Source organism: Mesoplodon bidens (assembly GCF_964165515.1).
Source record: "Mesoplodon bidens genome assembly, chromosome: 13".
NCBI classification, from domain to species: Eukaryota; Metazoa; Chordata; class Mammalia; order Artiodactyla; family Ziphiidae; genus Mesoplodon; species Mesoplodon bidens.
In genome coordinates this window covers 69164803-69184267 of record NC_138169.1, presented here as the reverse complement: position 1 = coordinate 69184267, position 19465 = coordinate 69164803, and the positions used below count along the sequence as shown (strand labels likewise).

Sequence of the window (19465 nt, the reverse complement as noted above, 5' to 3'; positions counted from 1 at the left end):
GCTGTACCGCTGATTACCCCAAACAACAAGTCATCTTTGTCCTTCATCCTTAATTGTGCACTGAAATATATATATATATATATATATATATATATAAAATATATAATATGTATATACTTTTTTTTATCTGAGAAAATATTTAGGGAGCTTTGAGAAACTACTCAGAAAATATGTTCAGATCTAGATTCTCTGGTCTTTTAAAAATTAATCTTTTATATTAATTCAACACACAATGAACCTTTTCAACTTTCAAAGGGGACTAATCTATTAAATACCTTTTTAATGAGTTTTGCTTAATTAAAATAGTTTACACTAGACTAATAGTTCCTTGGAAGTCAGGACATTATCTGACTTGCTTTTGTATCCTCATGTACTAGGAGAGCATCTAGATCAGGGTGCCCCATAGAACTTTCTGCAATAATGGTAATGTTCTCTGTGCTGTCCTATACAGTAGCCAGTAGTCATACATGAACTCTTAAAATGTGGCTAATGAGGTGCTGAATGTTTAATTTTCAATTGTATTTAAATTTTAAGTGCTACCTTGACACATGGGGTTGGTGTGCCTGCATTTTAGATTTTATTTTACATCAATACATTGAAATGTAAATAGGCACATGTAGCTAATGGTGATTGTATGGGACCATGAAGTCTAGGACATAGCACAAAAGAATCATTTTGAATGACTGACTGAATGAATGAATAAGCACAGAATGACTCACGTTTTGCTTTCAATTTTTCTAACAAATCAACCCACCCTCACAAGCCTACCTCTAATTCTTCCACTAATATACATCATTGTAGAAGATATAGTACCTCGCTAATTGACCATTAAATCCAAATGGGGGCTTCCCTGGTGGCGCAATGGTTGGGAGTCCGCCTGCCGATGCAGGGGACGCGGGTTCGTGCCCCGGTCCGGGAAGATCCCACATGCCGCGGAGCGGCTGGGCCCGTGAGCCATGGCCGCTGAGCCTGTGCGTCCGGAGCCTGTGCTCCGCAACGGGAGAGGCCACGGCAGTGAGAGGCCCGCGTAACGCAAAAAAAAAAAAAAAAAAAAAAAAAAAAAAAAAAAAAAAATCCAAATGGATTCCTTAAGCCTTCTGTTGCAGGGGATGCCATACCATAAGCCTTTAATGTCTCTCATCTTATACTTGTAATACCTGAAAACATGTTTTGCAACGAGAGAATATTTAAATTATACCAGCATTTGTGTGTTACCTAAAAAGATGAAACATCAGTGCTTATATTTCTTTCTTTCTACTATTATAGTCTATAGCCACGTACACGACCACAAAACTGAACCAGCTGATTGGCTCACGGTCAACTTTGCCTCCACAGTCATCCCAAATATTCACTCAAATTACCATGCAGTGCAGTCAATAATTGGAAACCAGTTTAAGTGATAAAAGAAATTAGCTAGACAGAACTGTAATTTACTTGGCTTGCTTAATTTATAGAATCATGATGAATACTGCTGATATGTATCATCTCCGCCACAAATTAAGTACAAATCAGATTCTACCAGCAAATGTTAACCAACTAGCTATTCGCAAAATGTCAATGCTGTGACACAGTTTATGGGATAATAGAGTGTTTTCTGCTCATAAAGCTTCAAAATTTAGTTAGGGTTGCAAAGACGTACAAGAGGCAAATTAGACAACAAACCAGTCTACAATAGCGTGCTAAGTAATAGGGAGGGGATGATTAGGGGGAAAGTAATAATATACGTAAATGGCTGATTGCATAGTAATCAAGCCTTATTACCTTAGTGATTAATCTACTGAGTGTCCCACTTTGGTTGTCAGTGCAGGGCAGTTGGAATTATGTTTCCATTTGATCCCATTAGGGGCAGGGAACTTCTCTCTATTGAGTGCCTACTAGATGCCACGTAAGACTTAGGGGCTTCCCATATGTTATCACATTTCATCTTTACAACCTGGGAATGAAACTGAGGAGGACCCTGTGGGGCTCCTGGGCACGGAAGCCTTTTTGGCCCCTGTTTCTTGTAGGCAAGACTCCTGCCTCGATGACCTTCCCTGAAAGGGCAGATGCACACAGTTGGTAGTCAAGGGAGGCCCAGCCACAAAACCATCTGAGGCAAAGTTAAAGGGACCAGAGAAGCTCATCAAGATTAGGAGTCGGACCACCTGAGACCCTGCACACACCCTAATCCTGTCAGCAACCGTACCCTTGAACTATTGCTCTAAAACTCAAATCCTCCTAGGTTGGGATCCATAGTGTTTTGAGGCAGGAGCCTGCTGTGTCCCCCTTTGCCTGGAAAAGTGATAAAGCTATCCTTGTCTACTTCACCCAAAACTCTTGTCTCCGAGATTCGAGTCAGCACCGGTGCACAGAGAGGCTGAGCTTTTGGCATCAGGAGCGGGAGGGGTAAATCATTCATATCTCCAATTGATAATCAAGGACAATGAGGTTTCAAGGATTAAGCAACTTGTCCTAGGATATGGATAGTAATGTTTGGAGACATAATGTTCAGAGACTTTCCAGTACCCCTCCCCATAACAACCACAGAAGTAGAGCTTTATTAGAATTAAAATAAAAAAAATCCAGGGACAGATGAAAAAGGCAAATATGTCTATTTCCTCTGTATAATAAATTCTTTTTTTAAACAGTTAATTATCTTTCTTTTAATTAATTTAGCTTATTTTTGGCTGCGTTGGGTCTTCGTTGCTGCGTGCGGGCTTTCTCTAGTTGCAGCAAGCGGGGGCTACTCTTTGTTGAGGTGTGCAGGCTTCTCATTGTGGTGGCTTCTCTTTGCTGTGCAGCACAGGCTCTAGGCGTGCGGGCTTCAGTAGTTGTGGCTCATGGGCTCTAGAGCACAGGCTCAGTAGTTGTGGCGCACGGGCTTAGTTCCTCGGCGGCATGTGGGATCTTCCCAGACCAGGGCTCGAACCCCTGTCCCCTGCACTGGCAAGCAGATTCTTAACCACTGTGCCACCAGGGAAGCCCCATAGAGTATTTTTTGTTTATGTTTTTATTTTTAGCCTGCACCGCGCAGCATGTGGGATCTTAGTTCCCTGACCAGGGATCGAACTCGTGCCCCATGCAGTGGAAGCGCAGAGTCTTAACCACTGGACCACCAGGGAAGACCTATTTCCTCTGTATAATATATTCTAAAGTCGATTCGGGGGTTGCTTTCGCTCATCTTTTCAGTGTAAAGAATATAATGGACTAAGAATATTACTTACAACACTTAACTATAAAAGGGTTTTGTGGATAATTGGGTTGTGGTGTAGCAAATAGGCTCCCCATTCTAACTCAAGCCTCCAGCCAGTATGTGGTCCATTTTAACATCCTTCACGATTAAACTGCCTTAGCAGCATCTTAAAGGACCCCAAATAATAATTCAAAAATTCTCCACATGTGGTGTGAAAAGATTAGACAAGTCTTAAGCACACGGGGACTTAAATCCGGCTGATAATACAGCAAAGAAATTATACACCATAAAGGCAGGGGGAAGAGCAAGGGTTTAGCCAAAGGAAGATATAATCGGGAGACACAGACCTTCCTATAAATCAAGCCTTTGTATGCTGGGTGATTATTTCATAAACTGGATCTTGGGCTGCTGATCTCTTTAAATGATTACTGCAGTATGTGTGCACTTTTTAGAAACAGTTGCTGGCTGATTTGTATTTCAGACATGTTTTCCATCAGTGTTTATTCCTTGAGAATATGGTTTTCATAACAGTTGCTATTTTCAAATAACATGGAAAACGTGAAATTCAATTTGTATAAAAGCTATGTCATTTTAGTGTACAATTACTACATCACATTTGGAAAAACAGTGATAAAACGAGCAAGCACATGCTAACCAGATGAGACCCATTTTCAAAAGATAAGATCATTTTGTCAGTGAGAGAACAATGAAAATGTCCCCCCACCTTTGCCTCTAAATTCTGAAATTCTAACCAAGTAATAAAATCAGCCTCTGAACTTCCTCTAAAAACACAGAAGGATGAGCTTAAAAGAGAAGGAAGAGAAAGAATAGGGAAGAGAAAGGGGAGGGAGGGGAGTGGGGAGAGGAGGAGATGAAGCACAGGATCTCTAAGATGTTCCATCTTACTCAGGAATTGGTGTATTACTGAGCAGGTTTGGAGAAGATGAAGTGTTCCTTACCCTAGAAATATTTTTAAATTGCTAAAATGGCATTTTGTGTTAACAACAGAAGATAAAATACACAAGCGGTACTTATTAGTCCTGATAACATAATTTATTTATCCTAATGTCTGTAATAAAGACAGCGAGTGAGCTACACAATACTCTTAATCTAAATGAATTGAAGGAGTTTGCTGTTTTGCACATGTAAAAGATATTCTAAAGTACTGTTTATCTAGGCGGAACTGTTCCTATCTACCTATCTACTCAGTAAGAGATTAATTATCCAAGGACAATTATCCAATTCTTAATGAAACACTATCAGGTCACCCTGCAAGTAAACAATGGCCTGCAAAGGAAATAATCCTTACTCCATACAGTGGTAAGAAGAGAGGTGATTTAATAAAACAAAGGTGTTTTTAAAGGCCAAAATATAGTCAGCATTGTAAGACCACTATCACTGCCCTTAATGAAAAAAATTCAAGATACTTTCAATGTTTCGAAACCAGAATGATTTTCTACTTTCATTTTCTGGAGAAAGATAACTTATAGGAGACAACAATACCAACAAGTAACCTTTTATTCAGTTAGGTGTTTAGTTTTTATTTTATGCCTTATCATCAGTTATGCTAATTTTTAAGCAAAGTAAATGCTTACAGAAACCAGCACCCAGTGAGTTCTTCTACATAAATTCTCAGACTGCTTTCTGAATGAGGAAGAATGGAAGATATATACAAAGGACCGAAACAGCTGTCTTTGTAATAAAGCACTTATTTGAGGAGGCAAGCACAATATGATTAAGGCATAAAAAATTACCTAGACAATATGTGAGACCGAGCAGGACCCTATGGGGCTCCTAGCCATGGAAGCATTTTCATGTCCCCTGTTTCTTGTAGGGAACAGACTCCAGCCTCCATGACCTTCCCTGAGATCCAAAGGGCAGATTTGAACAGCTGCTAATCTGGGAAGGGAAGGGATGCAGAGTCAAGGGAGGAACAGCCAAGGAACAATAGTGCAGCCTTGGGGCGGGGTCCTGGTGCCGCCTCAAGGGATACACATAACAATGTCTTTAAGCCTTTTTTTTTTTAGCTGTACGCGGGCCTCTCACTGCTGTGGCCTCTCCCGTTGCGGAGCACAGGCTCCGGACACACAGGCTCCGCGGCCATGGCTCGCGGGCCCAGCCGCTCCGCGGCACGTGGGATCCTCCGGGATTGGGGCACGAACCCGTGTCCCCTGCATCGGCAGGCGGACTCTCAACCACTGCGCCACCAGGGAAGCCCTCTTTAAGCCTTTTATAGAATTAAAACCCAGCAAATGAAGATGTTAGCATTCTTTATGTCAGAGAAGACCATCTGAGGCCAGATTAAAGGGACCAGAAAGTTCATCAAGAAGATTACCTGAAACAAGATTAAAGAGCCTAAACCCTGTATACACCTTAACCTTATCAGCAACCCCACCCTTGAACCACTGCCATAAAACTCCTCAGCAAATCCTCCCTGGTTGGTACACATAGTTTTCAAGGGCAGGAGCCTGCTGTGTTCCCCTTTGCCTGGCAAAGCAATAAAGCTATTCTTTTCTACTTTGCCCAAATCTCTGTCTCGGAGATTCGATCTGGCACCCGTACACAGAGGCTGAGCTTTTGGCATCATATGCCTCGGCCGTCACAAGTATGGGCTCATAAACAAATCTGTGATTCAGATTTTTAATATTTCATTTAACAAATTCATACAAGTTGCCTTACTTGTTTTGTTGCTGTTACATATTTAAAATATTTGCTTCCTCAGGAAGCTTCTGAGAGCCCTAAGTCCTGTTACTTCATTACACAGATATGTTTTCTTAACCTGTCTCAAACAGTGTAGAACAGTATTAGGAACACAGTGGGTGTTCATTAAACACACTTGTAAGTTGAATTATGTTATTGTTTTTACTTTATAAAGGTTAAGGCCATATGTGTAATACAAATAATCACAGACTTATTTTTTTGATTAATTATACTAAAAATGTTGTATCATGAGTAATGTTTTTAATGAAATGAGGCGTTATTATTAGTCAGTATCCAAATGGAAAAGACTTTCTTGTCCCTTGGCTTGGAAAGGTTTTTAAAAATGTGAATTAGGGGCCTCCCTGGTGGCGCAGTGGTTGAGAGTCCGCCTGCCGATGCAGGGGATACGGGTTCGTGCCCCGGTCTGGGAGGATCCCATATGCCGCGGAGCGGCTGGGCCCGTGAGCCGTGGCCGCTGGGCCTGCGCGTCCGGAGCCTGTGCTCCGCAACGGGAGAGGCCACAACAGTGAGAGGCCCGCATACCGCAAAAAGAGAAAAAAAAAAAAAAAAAAAATGTGAATTAAAAAAATGCTGGATATTGATTTTCAAACTGGATACTTAAAAATAATGGTATTAATAGAAGAAAAATAATGTTGCTCAGTCCTAGAAGTGAAACTGTCTATGTACAATTTTCATCAGAAATGTAATGTAATCATAGCCAGTCAGCCTTGAAAAGTACACTAAAACAATTCCAGGGATAATAGTTGGATTAGGAAGTGAAGAATTCAGACGATCCATAGAAATTGGATCTTCTGAAAATGAACATGCTTTTAAAGTTTAAGTTCTGCCATGAGAAAACTGAACAAGATGTTTTTACAGAATTTTTTCTGGTTTTTTCAACTATCAGTCTGTATACAACATGGCATATACCATTTTCAAAAATATGTATTTTGACTTAATTTGTTTTTATTCAAGTTTATTGATTAAAATACAAAATATTCATAAAAGTTATTGATTTTGTATATATACGATCTGTAAAAAGTCATTGAAGAGGGGCTTCCCTGGTGGCGCAGTGGTTGAGAATCTGCCTCCCAATGCAGGGGACACGGGTTTGAGCCCTGGTCTGGGAAGATCCCACATGCCGCAGAGCAACTAGGCCCGTGAGCCACAACTACTGAGCCTGGGCGTCTGGAGCCTGTGCTCCGCAACAAGAGAGGCCATGATAGTGAGAGGCCCGCGCACCGTGATGAAGAGTGGCCCCCGCTTGCCTCAACTAGAGAAAGCCCTTGCACAGAAACAAAGACCCAACACAGCCAAAAATAAATAAATTAATTAATAAAAAAAAAGTCAATGAAGAAATTGATGACTCAATTACATGTGAACATAGTCACTGCGAAGTGGAAATCAGCATTATCTCGTGATTTCAATCCAAACAGCAACAAAACATTCTTAAGAAGAGAAACCTGGAAGTTGGACCAGCTTTGTGGGCATACGACTAATGAAGCTGCAAAAGATCCCACGCTTAGGAGGGTCCCGCGTGGAGCATGGCTTAATGCTCTACTGTAGCTTCTGGGTCCTGCAAATTATTTAGCTGGTCCTGCCTGAGAGGCTGCATTTTCTTTTCTTTTCTTTTTTTTTTTAACATCTTTATTGGACTATAATTGCTTTACAATGGTGTGTTAGTTTCTGCTTTATAACAAAGTCAATCAGTTATACATATACATATGTTCCTATATCTCTTCCCTCTTGTGTCTCCCTCCCTCCCAACCTCCCTATCCCACCCCTCTAGTTGGTCACAAAACACTGAGCTGATCTCCCCGTGCTATGCAGCTGCTTCCCAATAGCTATCTATTTTACATTTGGTAGTGTATATATGTCCATGCATACACTACCACTCTCTCACTTTGTCCCAGCTTACCCCTCTCCCTCCCCGTGTCCTCAAGTCCATTCTCTAGTACATCTGCGTCTTTATTCCTGTCCTGCCCCTAGGTTTTCCAGAACCTTGTTTTTGTCTTTTTTAGATTCCATGTATATGTGTTAGCATACGGTATTTGTTTTTCTCTTTCTGACTTACTTCACTCTGTATGACAGACTTTAGGTCCATCCATCTCACTACAAATAACTCAATTTCATTTCTTTTTATGTGATCTGAAACCTGTACATTACTATGCCCTTAAAGATGCTATGTGAGGTTTTATTTCTATGAGGCAAATATCTCTAAGACTTGTCCAGCTTAGTCATATCCCCACCCCCAACAAACACTTTATTGCAATTTGTCCTCAGCTGGTCTTTGTAGCCTTGGCTGAGTGGAAGACGGAACGGAGATTCTGCCCAGCGTGCAGAGCATGATACCAGCAGCCAGACAACGTCTCAGTTGCTCTTCTTCAACATACTGATTTCAAATCCTTAAGAAGTGACCTAGTCCAAAGATTATTTTCACATATGTACCAATGAAAATCTTTCTGATTTCTACTTCACCTTCTTCCAAAAGCATGTGAGGTGATTTTGAAGTTAAATATAGTTTTAAATAAAATGATTGGGAATACAGATAAAATAGCATCATTCAAAAAACAAAAACAAAAACAAAAAACCTGAGTAGATGAAACTAGGTGTCCAAATCTCTAAATAATGTAGTTTGTTACAAGTAGTCCTTCATGTCATTTAGCTGTTAGATTACAATTTTTTTTAAACTCTAAAAAAATAAAGCTGGCAGACTACTCATCAGTAATAATCTTTCCAAATAAATTAGAAGTTTAGTAGAAAAATCAAAATTTTGTAAGATACAGAAATAGTTTTCAAACGTACAGTTTGGGGGCTGTTCCTTTATAAAAGTAGAAATCACTAAATTATGACTTGGTCAAAGAACATTCAGCTGCATTACTTTGTGATCATGGAGCTTAATATAGTGATTTATGTTAAAGGACAATGAGATTGCCCAATAGAGATTATCTCTTTACATTTCTTAAATCTAGATTCACTTTTGGAAGCTTCTTAAGGGCATTCAGTGCATGAGTAAATTCTTGAATAATCCCTGTATTGAGAAGTCCCATACCATTTTTCTTCTCCTTTGATGTTACACTTTTTACAGACAAACTTAGAAAAATCTGAAAAAATCAATGCAGGAGGCTGAAACCCAATGTTGATGATGAAGTACTGGCGGGTAGAGTCAGTCACTCACTCGGCACTGAATATGTAGACTGTGTGGATGGACCAGGCCTTGATAGTTGTTAATTTGTCATTATGGAGATACGGCCAAAGTGGGAAGGCCATTTTGTTAAAGTTATCTTACCTTTAAAAACCCTCGGGTTAAACATGTTGCTTCAGAAATATTCCTTCCATTCCATCACCTCAATAAATTACTATGAAAGGATTCAAAGATATCGCCAACGAAAACAAATACTTTCTAAATTTGCCCTTCCTGTCTCATACTCACACTCAGGCTGAGTGGCCACCTTGACGGGCTGAGAGCTCTCCCCTGGTCCCCACTCGTTGTAGGCCACGACTCGGAAGGTGTACATGGCTTCTGGCTTCAGGTTTCCCACAGTAAACTGAAGGGACCCAGGCTGGGATGTATTCACTGCTCGTTCCCTAGGAAATAAAAGTTGCAGGGAAAGATTATTCCCACATGAATACTTTTAGCCACAGCCTTTACTTAATGAGCAAGAGAGGGACTTCCCTGGTGGCACAGTGGTTAAGAATCCGCCTGCCAATGCAGGGGACACAGTTTCGATCCCTGGTCCAGGAAGATCCCACATGCCGTGGAGCAACTAAGCCCGTGCGCCACAACTACTGAGCCTGTGCTCTAGAGCCCGTAAGCCACAACTACTGAAGCCCGTGTGCCACAACTACTGAAGCCCACGCGTCTAAAGCCGGTGCTCCACCACAAGTGAAGCCGCCGCAATGAGAAGCCATTGCACCACAATGAGAAGCCCGCGCATTGCAACGAAGAGTAGTCCCTGTTCTCCGCACTAGAGAAAGCCTGCACACAGCAACAAAGACTCAACGTGGCCAAAAATAAATAAATTAATTAAAAAAAAAAATGAGCAAGAGCAGTAAGGTAGACCAAAAGGTTGCTTACTCATTTCCTGTTGACTCTGCATGTAAGGCAAGACCTCAAAGGCTTACTATGGGATGTAAACTGACTGGAAGAGCCTATAAATAAATGTTGCAGGGTTTCTGGGGAGTTCAAGTTTATGCCATTCCCATGAACCTTGCATACTAAAGTATTTTCCCTTGACACTTTACAATTTAGTCTCAAAACTCATAACAAAGAGCTAGTAAAATAAGAAGCGTCTGGAATGTAGGCAGGAAGATGCGTTTTGTAAACATTCAGTTAATGACAGAAATCAGGGTTTTGATTATTCCACAAGCCAGTCTTTGTCAGTACTGTCAACAAATGCATTTATGCATCTTCCTTCATTGTAGGAAAGGAAAAGGCAGATGCCAAGTGCTGATGTGTACAGAGCTTGAGGTCCTGTGGTTATGTTAAGTGCAATTTAGTGAAAGGAAGTAGATGCCCTTCCTCTTGAGGAGAAAGTGGAACACGTGTCTACTTGCCTTTTCTTCAAGCCACATCTACATGTGTCCAATTTATTTTCCAATTAAAAACTTCCTCAGAGGCTCCAAACAAATGAATTAATCTGCTGATCAGGGTGAGATTTATAGTTCATATTAAGAGAAGACAAATCCTATGGATATGGATGCTGACATATAAGAACCAGGAACTCCTAAACTATGCTTTAAGGACATACATGATTCTAGACATTTATATCCTCATTGGTCTCGTACAATTGAACGTGAAGAAAGAGTTCCTTCTAGCCACTTAACTGTTTCTTAAGGTTTCTACGTCTAGATGATATCTCTTGCATCTCAGTGGAATTATATATATTCATTTTAATTTACCATTCAGTTTTATTTTGTTTGGGGAGATATTTAAAATAAAACCTATTTTGCTGCCAGGGTAAATTAAGCTTCCAAAAAGAAAAGTGAAAACAAAGTTCTACGGGCATGAATGGTGATTGCCGGGCATAGATACACTCTTTTTTTTTTTTTTTTTTTTTTTTTTTTGCAGTATGCGGGCCTCTCACTGTTGTGGCCTCTCCCGTTGCGGAGCACAGGCTCCGGACGCGCAGGCTCAGCGGCCACGGCTCACGGGCCCAGCCGCTCCGCGGCATATGGGATCCTCCCAGACCAGGGCACGAACCCGTATCCCCTGCATCGGCAGGCGGACTCTCAACCACTGCGCCACCAGGGAGGCCCTAGATACACTCTTAATTTGACTGATATGACAGAGACTGGTTGGCTCCTCCTCAAACCCATTTCTCCTTCTTCATGTACTAGACTGTATGTCCTGGCCCCTCTGAAGCCAAGATGAGGCCACGTGACTGGGTCTAATCAATCAGTTTGAGTGTACACAATGCATGCTGATTCCAGGCCTGGCCTTGAAAAACCACATATGTGGTGGGCAGACCTTGGAAGCCATACACAGATGATAGAGAAGTCAAATTTTTGCAAGAATTCTGGAGAAGACCTGGGAGAAGAACTGCCTGTCAATCAGGAACATCCTTTTTCTATAATACTTTACAGAATCAAGCAGATTAGAGCCATTATAAGTTTGAGGGCTTCTTATAGCAGTTAGCATTAATTTATCCATTACCGCTCATAATTAAAATATGCATGGTGGGTAGTTACCAGGGGCAAGGTGGAGGGAGGGACAGGATGCTAGTATTTAATGAATACAGAGTTCAGTTGGGGAAGATGAAAAAACTCTGGAGATAGAGGGTAGTGAGAGTTGTGCCACAGGTGAATGCAATTAATGCCATAGAACTCTACACTTAAAAATGGTTAATACTGTAAATGCTATGTTTTGTATATTTTACCACGATAAACAAACAAACAAAAAAACACCCTGTATGAATCTGGATATAGCCCAAGGTTTAGGTATCCCTTTACAAGTACTGTGTTAATTTGCTGCAAGGATGAATTGTGACTTACAGTGAGGGAGGGATGTGGGTGGGATTCAATAGTGACCTATCGTAAGTAGGAGTACGAAACATCAGATAGGGCTCCCATGTACCACACATCACACTGATCTATTCTACCAAACTAAGATTATTCAGGCCAATACATTGCTTTTTAAAAGAAAACCCTCATAATCAGATGGTATGCCTTGTGGATGTAGACAGTTTTGCATATTATTTTCTTTCAGCAGAATTTTTATATGCATTGCCTCTCTTTTTATATAAATAGGGTGGTTTTATTATCATTATTTTATAAACGTAAAAGTGAGATTTAAAGAAACAACACTTTTCTTAAAGGACTCACAGTTAATGAATACCACCGTTAAGAATGAAATTTGGGACTTCATCCTCTAGATCCAGTATTGGTATCATTCAACAATAGGGGAAAACAAGGGGTCTATTTGGATCATGGGTACTTTGCATAGAAGACGTGAGCTCCTAACGGGAAAGAAGAGACAGCTGGGCATTCACAAACCACTGGGAGAAGGAGTGTAATTATCATCTGTTATGAGTCATTTCAGGATGTATTTTCTAAACCTTCAAGCAACATATTTGTCACTGAAGGTCAGATCTGCATACCAAACTCCTTGAGTATCTATAAGGAAGGACAGCTTTCATAACTGATTTTATTCTTATAACTACTGAATAATTTAGATGAAATAGCTGTGTTCTACGACATGCTGGCATAACCCCTTGAAAAGGCATTCTTCAAAGGAAAAAGAGGCAAGAACATCTGGGCATATCCAGGTAAGAATGTCTGGGCTTCCCTGGTGGCACAGTGGTTGAGAGTCCACCTGCCGATGCAGGGGACACGGGTTCGTGCCCCGGTCTGGGAAGATCCCATATGCCGCGGAGCGGCTGGGCCCGTGAGCCATGGCCGCTGAGCCTGCGCGTCCGGAGCCTGTGCTCCGCAACGCGAGAGGCCACAACGGTGAGAGGCCCGCGTACAGCCAAAAAAAAAAAAAAAAAAAAGAGTGTCTAAGATCATATAATAGAAACATTACTCACGTATAAAAGGGGATGCTGGATTTTATTACAAGGAAGGGACTTTTAGGTTCTTATAATCTCCAGCAGCCTCCAAAAATATCCCAGATTACTAATGGTCAAGAAAAAAATTATATTCATTGCTATGGGCAACCGATACTTCCTTAGTGTTAACAGAGTATGAACAAAGCATCTTTAGAAAACACCTCCATGGTAGTGATCTCAGCCCTTCCTCCAACCAGATGCTAGCAATGCCCTAGATTTACCACTAGTTTCTTCAATGTGGGCTCTTAATGGTTTTAAACAACAATTTGATCTAAATATTTCCATTTTATGTGCCAATTTTCAGAAATCTGCTTATCCTATCAAACTGAGGTCACATCAAAATGCTATGTAGACTATGGAGTGGATTCAAGATTTTTAAGCCTGGGGTTGTTGTCTTGGCTTTCTCATTAACTTATCTGAGCCTCAGATTTCTCAAGTGCAAATTGGTGCTATAAAAATGTTTACCTCATAGAGCTTCTAGAGAATTCAGTGAGATGCTGTATGTGAACCATATAAAGCAGTAGGCATGAGACCTGGTACTCAGGGAGTCTTCCATATGTGGCAGTTATTACTGCTATTATTTCTATTATTATAACAAAATATCACCACAACCTCATAGGAAATAAGGGTTCTTGAGTTCAAAAAGAGGACCTTTCCTCAATCTAAAGAAATTAATGAGGTACAATCATGAAGAAAAAGACATAAATATTGATATTTTCTGTCAGATTAATTTTGTTTACAGAGATAAGTCAAATCAAAAAAGCAGTCATATTCACAGACATAGAGAACAGACTTGTGGTTGTCAATGGTGGGGTGTGGGGAAGGAATGGATTGGGAGTTTGAGATTAGCAGATGCAAACTATTGTATATAGAATACACAACAAGGTCCTGCTGTATAGCACAGGGAACTATATTCAATATTCTGTGATAAACCATAATGGAAAAGAATGTATATATATATGTACAACAATCACTTTGCTGTACAGCAGAAATTAGCACAAGATTGTAAATCAACTATACTTCAATAAAAAAGTGTAGTCATAACTAGAGGCACTGAACAAGTTTCAGTAATGAAACTGGTAATATTTTTTAAAGGGAAGAGGCTTTGCTGACTGCAACGGAGAAGGAATAGGTGTGCTCCGAGCTCCACAGCATAGCTGGACAGCCCCGTGATATCTGATGTCCACACTGGTGTCTGGGCTTTGCTGCTGGGCTGTTGTCTTGGCTTTCTCGTTAACTTATCTGAGCCTCAGATTTCTCAGGTGCAAGCTCTGATGCTTTCTTGGGTCCTACTGGGGCAACATCAAATGTGATACCAATGCATTCTAAGACAATGGCATTTACTGCCATGTCACCCTTCACAGGTTTCTTCAAAGATTCGCAGGTGGCTTTTGATCACCCCATTTGTTCTTTAACAGCTGAAAACAAACCATCGCACATCATTTCCCAACAAGTAAGTAAAATCTAAATGTGGAAGGGCAGTTTGTTACTCTTGTTTCTCTGGTTCCACAATAGGGCAATGCCAGCCACGTAAAGTAAACTCTCCATAATCTCTGTGTTTAGACAGTTAGTAATTAGGATTTTGTCTAGCTCACTCTAGTCCGTGATCCTCTGTAAGTGGGCAGATACCACACTAGGTTCTGAAGAACAGAGAACAGTAGACATCAGGACTTTGCCCAGTTACTGTGTTCGGGTGTCGTGACTGTCACCACACCAACCACTCCTGGGAAAGCAGCAGGGGCCCAGGCTGCTTCTCCATGAAGTTCTCTCCTATAACTCTGAAGACATAATTTACCCCTCAAATCTGCAGAGCTTAGCGTCGTGGTCTGTGTTGGTAGATGTACTGTCAGACAGAGCTTCATTACTCCATTTCTTTTCTCCTTGACTCTGAGTTGGTAATGCGGGGTTCAGGCAAGTTCAAGATAAAGTTGACTGAAGTAAAGGAAGTAAAGCACCTGGGCTTTCTAGAATCCATTCACTGCAAATTCATTCACTGAACATCCAAAGAGAGAATAAATTATAAAGTCTGCCTCCTTCTGCTGGCTGAAAAAGATGTAGGCAGCTTGCTTTCTTTGACCTTTACATGGAGACCAAGAAGACTGTGTAAGTAAGAAGCATCTTTTTCTTGTAAATTCTGGTTCTTGGTTGCTTTGGGTTACTTGGTTGAGGTTTCTTGGAAAATAACTACTGTGTTCTAAAAGCTTACATTCTGACCCAGTAACAATACTTCTGCTGCTTTGCTGAGATGAGGCATTTTGTTTAAAGTCTTTTTAGATGCTGATACATTTTGATTCAGGGAGTCAAACATGGTGGCATGGAATGCACCCTTAAGCAGTATGCATTGAAACCTAACTCTGGTTAGGCTACACTCTCCTGTGCCTGGATCTGGCCCCTGCTCTGGTTCCTACTTGCAATGTATTGCATTATAATAGCTTTCCCTAGTTTTTTGTCATTGGTCCTCCTACTTCTGTCTTCTGTTGACAGAGACAGTCTTCTAACATACATCATCTGTCAACTCCATGACCAAAACATCATGCTGGCTGCCATTCTATCATTAATACAATCTCCACTCCTTGGGACAAGATTCAAAGATTTTCAAGATGTGGCCCAAACCTTTATGCATTCATCTGCAACGGGTCACTCAGCTCCACAACACTATATCCATCCCTACCTTTGTCATTCTGACTTTCATTAATTTTGTTTTGCTTTATTTTGATTATAGTGGAGTTACCTTCTCCTGACTCAGTTCCTTCTCAGTTTGGCAAAAGCTCATTCATCCTTCAAACCCGATTCAAAGGAAATCTCCTGGCTGGAGCTTTCCTACCATCATGTCCTCTGATTCAAGCAGCATAAAATATTATCTCCTTTGTGTTTTTGTGGCTCTTGATTTACACGTCTACTGCAGCCCGTATCACGTTGTGTTGACAGACAGGTCTGCCTCTTTGATTCAGCTGTGAACTATTTTAGAAGAGAAGTCATATTCCATTCATATTTTATTGACACTCAGTCTATATATCCACTGCAGATAAAGAATGCCTATGCTGCTGGTGCTCACATTTAAAAAAAATGAATGCCTAAATAAATGTAAAAATTTTAATAGACTAATTGGATAACATGTTTACATAGTGTGATCTCAGAAATGCTTAGAGAGTTGGGTTCTGTTCTGTGTTCCACCTCAACTTACTCAGGTGGCCTTTAGATGCCACTCCACATTCCTGGGTCTCATTTTCATGATGTGTAGTGAGATCTACTAAAAGAAGTTCTTTTTTTTTTTAATCTAATATTCTTCATTGGGAATAGAAAATTACGTGTGTGTGTGTGTGTGTGTGTGTGTTAGCTGAATTCAGCCCTTCTGTATTTACATTTCAGAAGTAAACACAGTTTACAGATTATGATGGTTCTGTTTCTTAGTGGATCATTTGTAACCTGTCTCCAGCATACATATTAAGAAAACACATATCCTCCTAAGGGCTAAGTATAGTGGGGCGTTAACATTTAGTCACAACTGTGAGCTAAGCAACAAACCCTGTCTTGATGTACCAAATGCCTAATTAGTTGCTTCAAGAAGGAAGACTTCTATTAATGTTCCTTTGTAAGAAAGGACCTATGGTATTTTTAATGGAAAGCTTTTTTTTTTATTATTATTTTTATTTATTTATTTATTTATTTATTTTTAATAACAAATTTAATCAGTTATACATATACATATGTTTCCATATCCCCTCCCTTTTGCGTCTCCCTCCCACCCTCCCTATCCCACCCCTCCAGGCGGTCACAAAGCACCGAGCTGATCTCCCTGTGCTATGCGGCTGCTTCCCACTAGCTATCTACCTTGCGTTTGGTAGTGTATATATGTCCATGCCGCTCTTTCACTTTGTCACAGCTTACCCTTCCCCCTCCCCATATCCTCAAGTCCATTCTCTAGTAGGTCTGTGTCTTTATTCCTGTCTTACCCTTATGTTCTTCATGACATTTTTTTTTCTTAAATTCCATATATATGTGTTAGCATACAGTATTTGTCTTTCTCTTTCTAACTTACTTCACTCTGTATGACAGACTCTAGGTCTATCCACCTCATGACAAATAGCTCAATTTCATTTCTTTTTATGGCTGAGTAATATTCCATTGTATATATGTGCCACATCTTCTTTATCCATTCATCCGATGATGGACACTTAGGTTGTTTCCATCTCTGGGCTATTGTAAATAGGGCTGCTATGAACATTTTGGTACATGTCTCTTTTTGAATTATAGTTTTCTCAGGGTATATGCCCAGTAGTGGGATTGCTGGGTCATATGGTAGTTCTATTTGTAGTTTTTTAAGGAACCTCCATACCGTTCTCCATAGCGGCTGTACCAATTCACATTCCCACCAGCAGTGCAAGAGTGTTCCCTTTTTTCCACACCCTCTCCAGCATTTATTGTTTCTAGATTTTTTGATGATGGCCATTCTGACTGGTGTGAGATGATATCTCATTGTAGTTTTGATTTGCATTTCTCTAATGAGTAAAGATGTTGAGCATCCTTTCATGTGTTTGTTGGCAGTCTGTATATCTTCTGTGGAGAAATGTCTATTTAGGTCTTCTGCCCATTTTTGGATTGGGTTGTTTGTTTTTTTGTTATTGAGCTGCAAGAGCTGCTTATAAATTTTGGAGATTAATCCTTTGTCAGTTGCTTCATTTACAAATATTTTCTCCCATTCTGAGGGTTGTCTTTTGGTCTTGCTTATGGTTTCCTTTGCTGTGCAAAAGCTTTGAAGTTTCATTAGGTCCCATGTGTTTATTTTTGTCTTTATTTCCATTTCTCTAGGAGGTGGGTCAAAAAGGATCTTGCTGTGATTTATGTCATAGAGTGTTCTGCCTATGTTTTCCTCTAAGAGTTTGATAGTGTCTGGCCTTACATTTAGGTCTTTAATCCATTTTGAGCTTATTTTTGTGTATGGTGTTAGGGAGTGATCTAATCTCATACTTTTACATGTCCCTATCCAGTTTTCCCAGCACCACTTATTGAAGAGACTGTCCTTTCTCCACTGTACATTCCTGCCTCCTATATCAAAGATAAGGTGACCATATGTCCATGGGTTTAACTCTGGGCTTTCTATCCTGTTCCATTGATCTATCTTTCTGTTTTTGTGCCAGTACCACACTGTCTTGATTACTGTAGCTTTGTAGTATAGTCTGAAGTCAGGGAGCCTGATTCCTCCAGCTCCATTTTTCGTTCTCAAGATTGCTTTGGCTATTCGGGGTCTTTTGTGTTTCCATACAAATTGTGAAATTTTTTGTTCTAGTTCTGTGAAAAATGCCAGTGGTAGTTTGATAGGGATTGCATTGAATCTGTAGATTGCTTTGGGTAGTAGAGTCATTTTCACAATGTTGATTCTTCCAATCCAAGAACATGGTACATCTCTCCATCTATTTGTATCATCTTTAATTTCTTTCATCAGTGTCTTATAATTTTCTGCATACAGGTCTTTTGTCTCCTTAGGTAGGTTTATTCCTAGATATTTTATTCTTTTTGTTGCAATGGTAAATGGGAGTGTTTCCTTGATTTCACTTTCAGATTTTTCATCATTAGTATATAGGAATGCCAGAATTTCTGTGCATTAATTTTGTATCCTGCAACTTTACCAAATTCATTGATTAACTCTAGTAGTTTTCTGGTAGCACCTTTAGGATTCTCTATGTATAGTATCATGTCATCTGCAAACAGTGACAGCTTTACTTCTTCTTTTCCAATTTGGATTCCTTTTATTTCCTTTTCTTCTCTGATTGCTGTGGCTAAAACTTCCAAAACTATGTTGAATAAGAGTGGTGAGAGTGGGCAACCTTGTCTTGTTCCTGACCTTAGTGGAAATGGTTGCAGTTTTTCACCATTGAGGACGATGCTGGCTGTGGGTTTGTCATATATGGCCTTTATTATGTTGAGGAAAGTTCCCTCCATGCCTACTTTCTGCAGGGTTTTTATCATAAATGGGTGTTGAATTTTGTCGAAAGCTTTCTCTGCATCTATTGAGATGATCATATGGTTTTTCTCCTTCAATTTGTTAATATGGTGTATCACGTTGATTGATTAGCGTATATTGAAGAATCCTTGCATTCCTGGAATAAACCCCACTTGATCATGGTGTATGATCCTTTTAATGTGCTGTTGGATTCTGTTTGCTAGTATTTTGTTGAGGATTTTTGCATCTATGTTCATCAGTGATATTGGCCTGTAGTTTTCTTTCTTTGTGACATCCTTGTCTGGTTTTGGTATCAAGGTGATGGTGGCCTCGTAGAATGAGTTTGGGAGTGTTCCTCCCTCTGCTATATTTTGGAAGAGTTTGAGAAGGATAGGTGTTAGCTCTTCTCTAAATGCTTGATAGAATTCGCCTGTGAAGCCATCTGGTCCTGGGCTTTTGTTTGTTGGAAGATTTTTTATCACAGTTTCAATTTCAGTGCTTGTGATTGGTCTGTTCATATTTTCTATTTCTTCCTGATTCAGTCTTGGCAGGTTGTGCATTTCTAAGAATTTGTCCATTTCTCCCAGGTTGTCCATTTTATTG

The 19465-nt window shown here is 40.2% G+C and overlaps 1 protein-coding gene across 1 annotated transcript in view; it reads right to left on the bottom strand.

Annotated features, from left to right (window-relative positions):
* DCC (DCC netrin 1 receptor) overlaps nt 1-19465 on the bottom strand; it is a gene marked incomplete at its 5' end in the record, with an annotated part of 1182001 nt that overhangs the window by 359861 nt on the left and 802675 nt on the right. The window contains one exon of the mRNA XM_081253253.1: nt 9306-9460. Coding sequence (XP_081109379.1) covers nt 9306-9460 — 155 coding nt within the window. The remainder of the gene's footprint in view (nt 1-9305; nt 9461-19465) is intronic.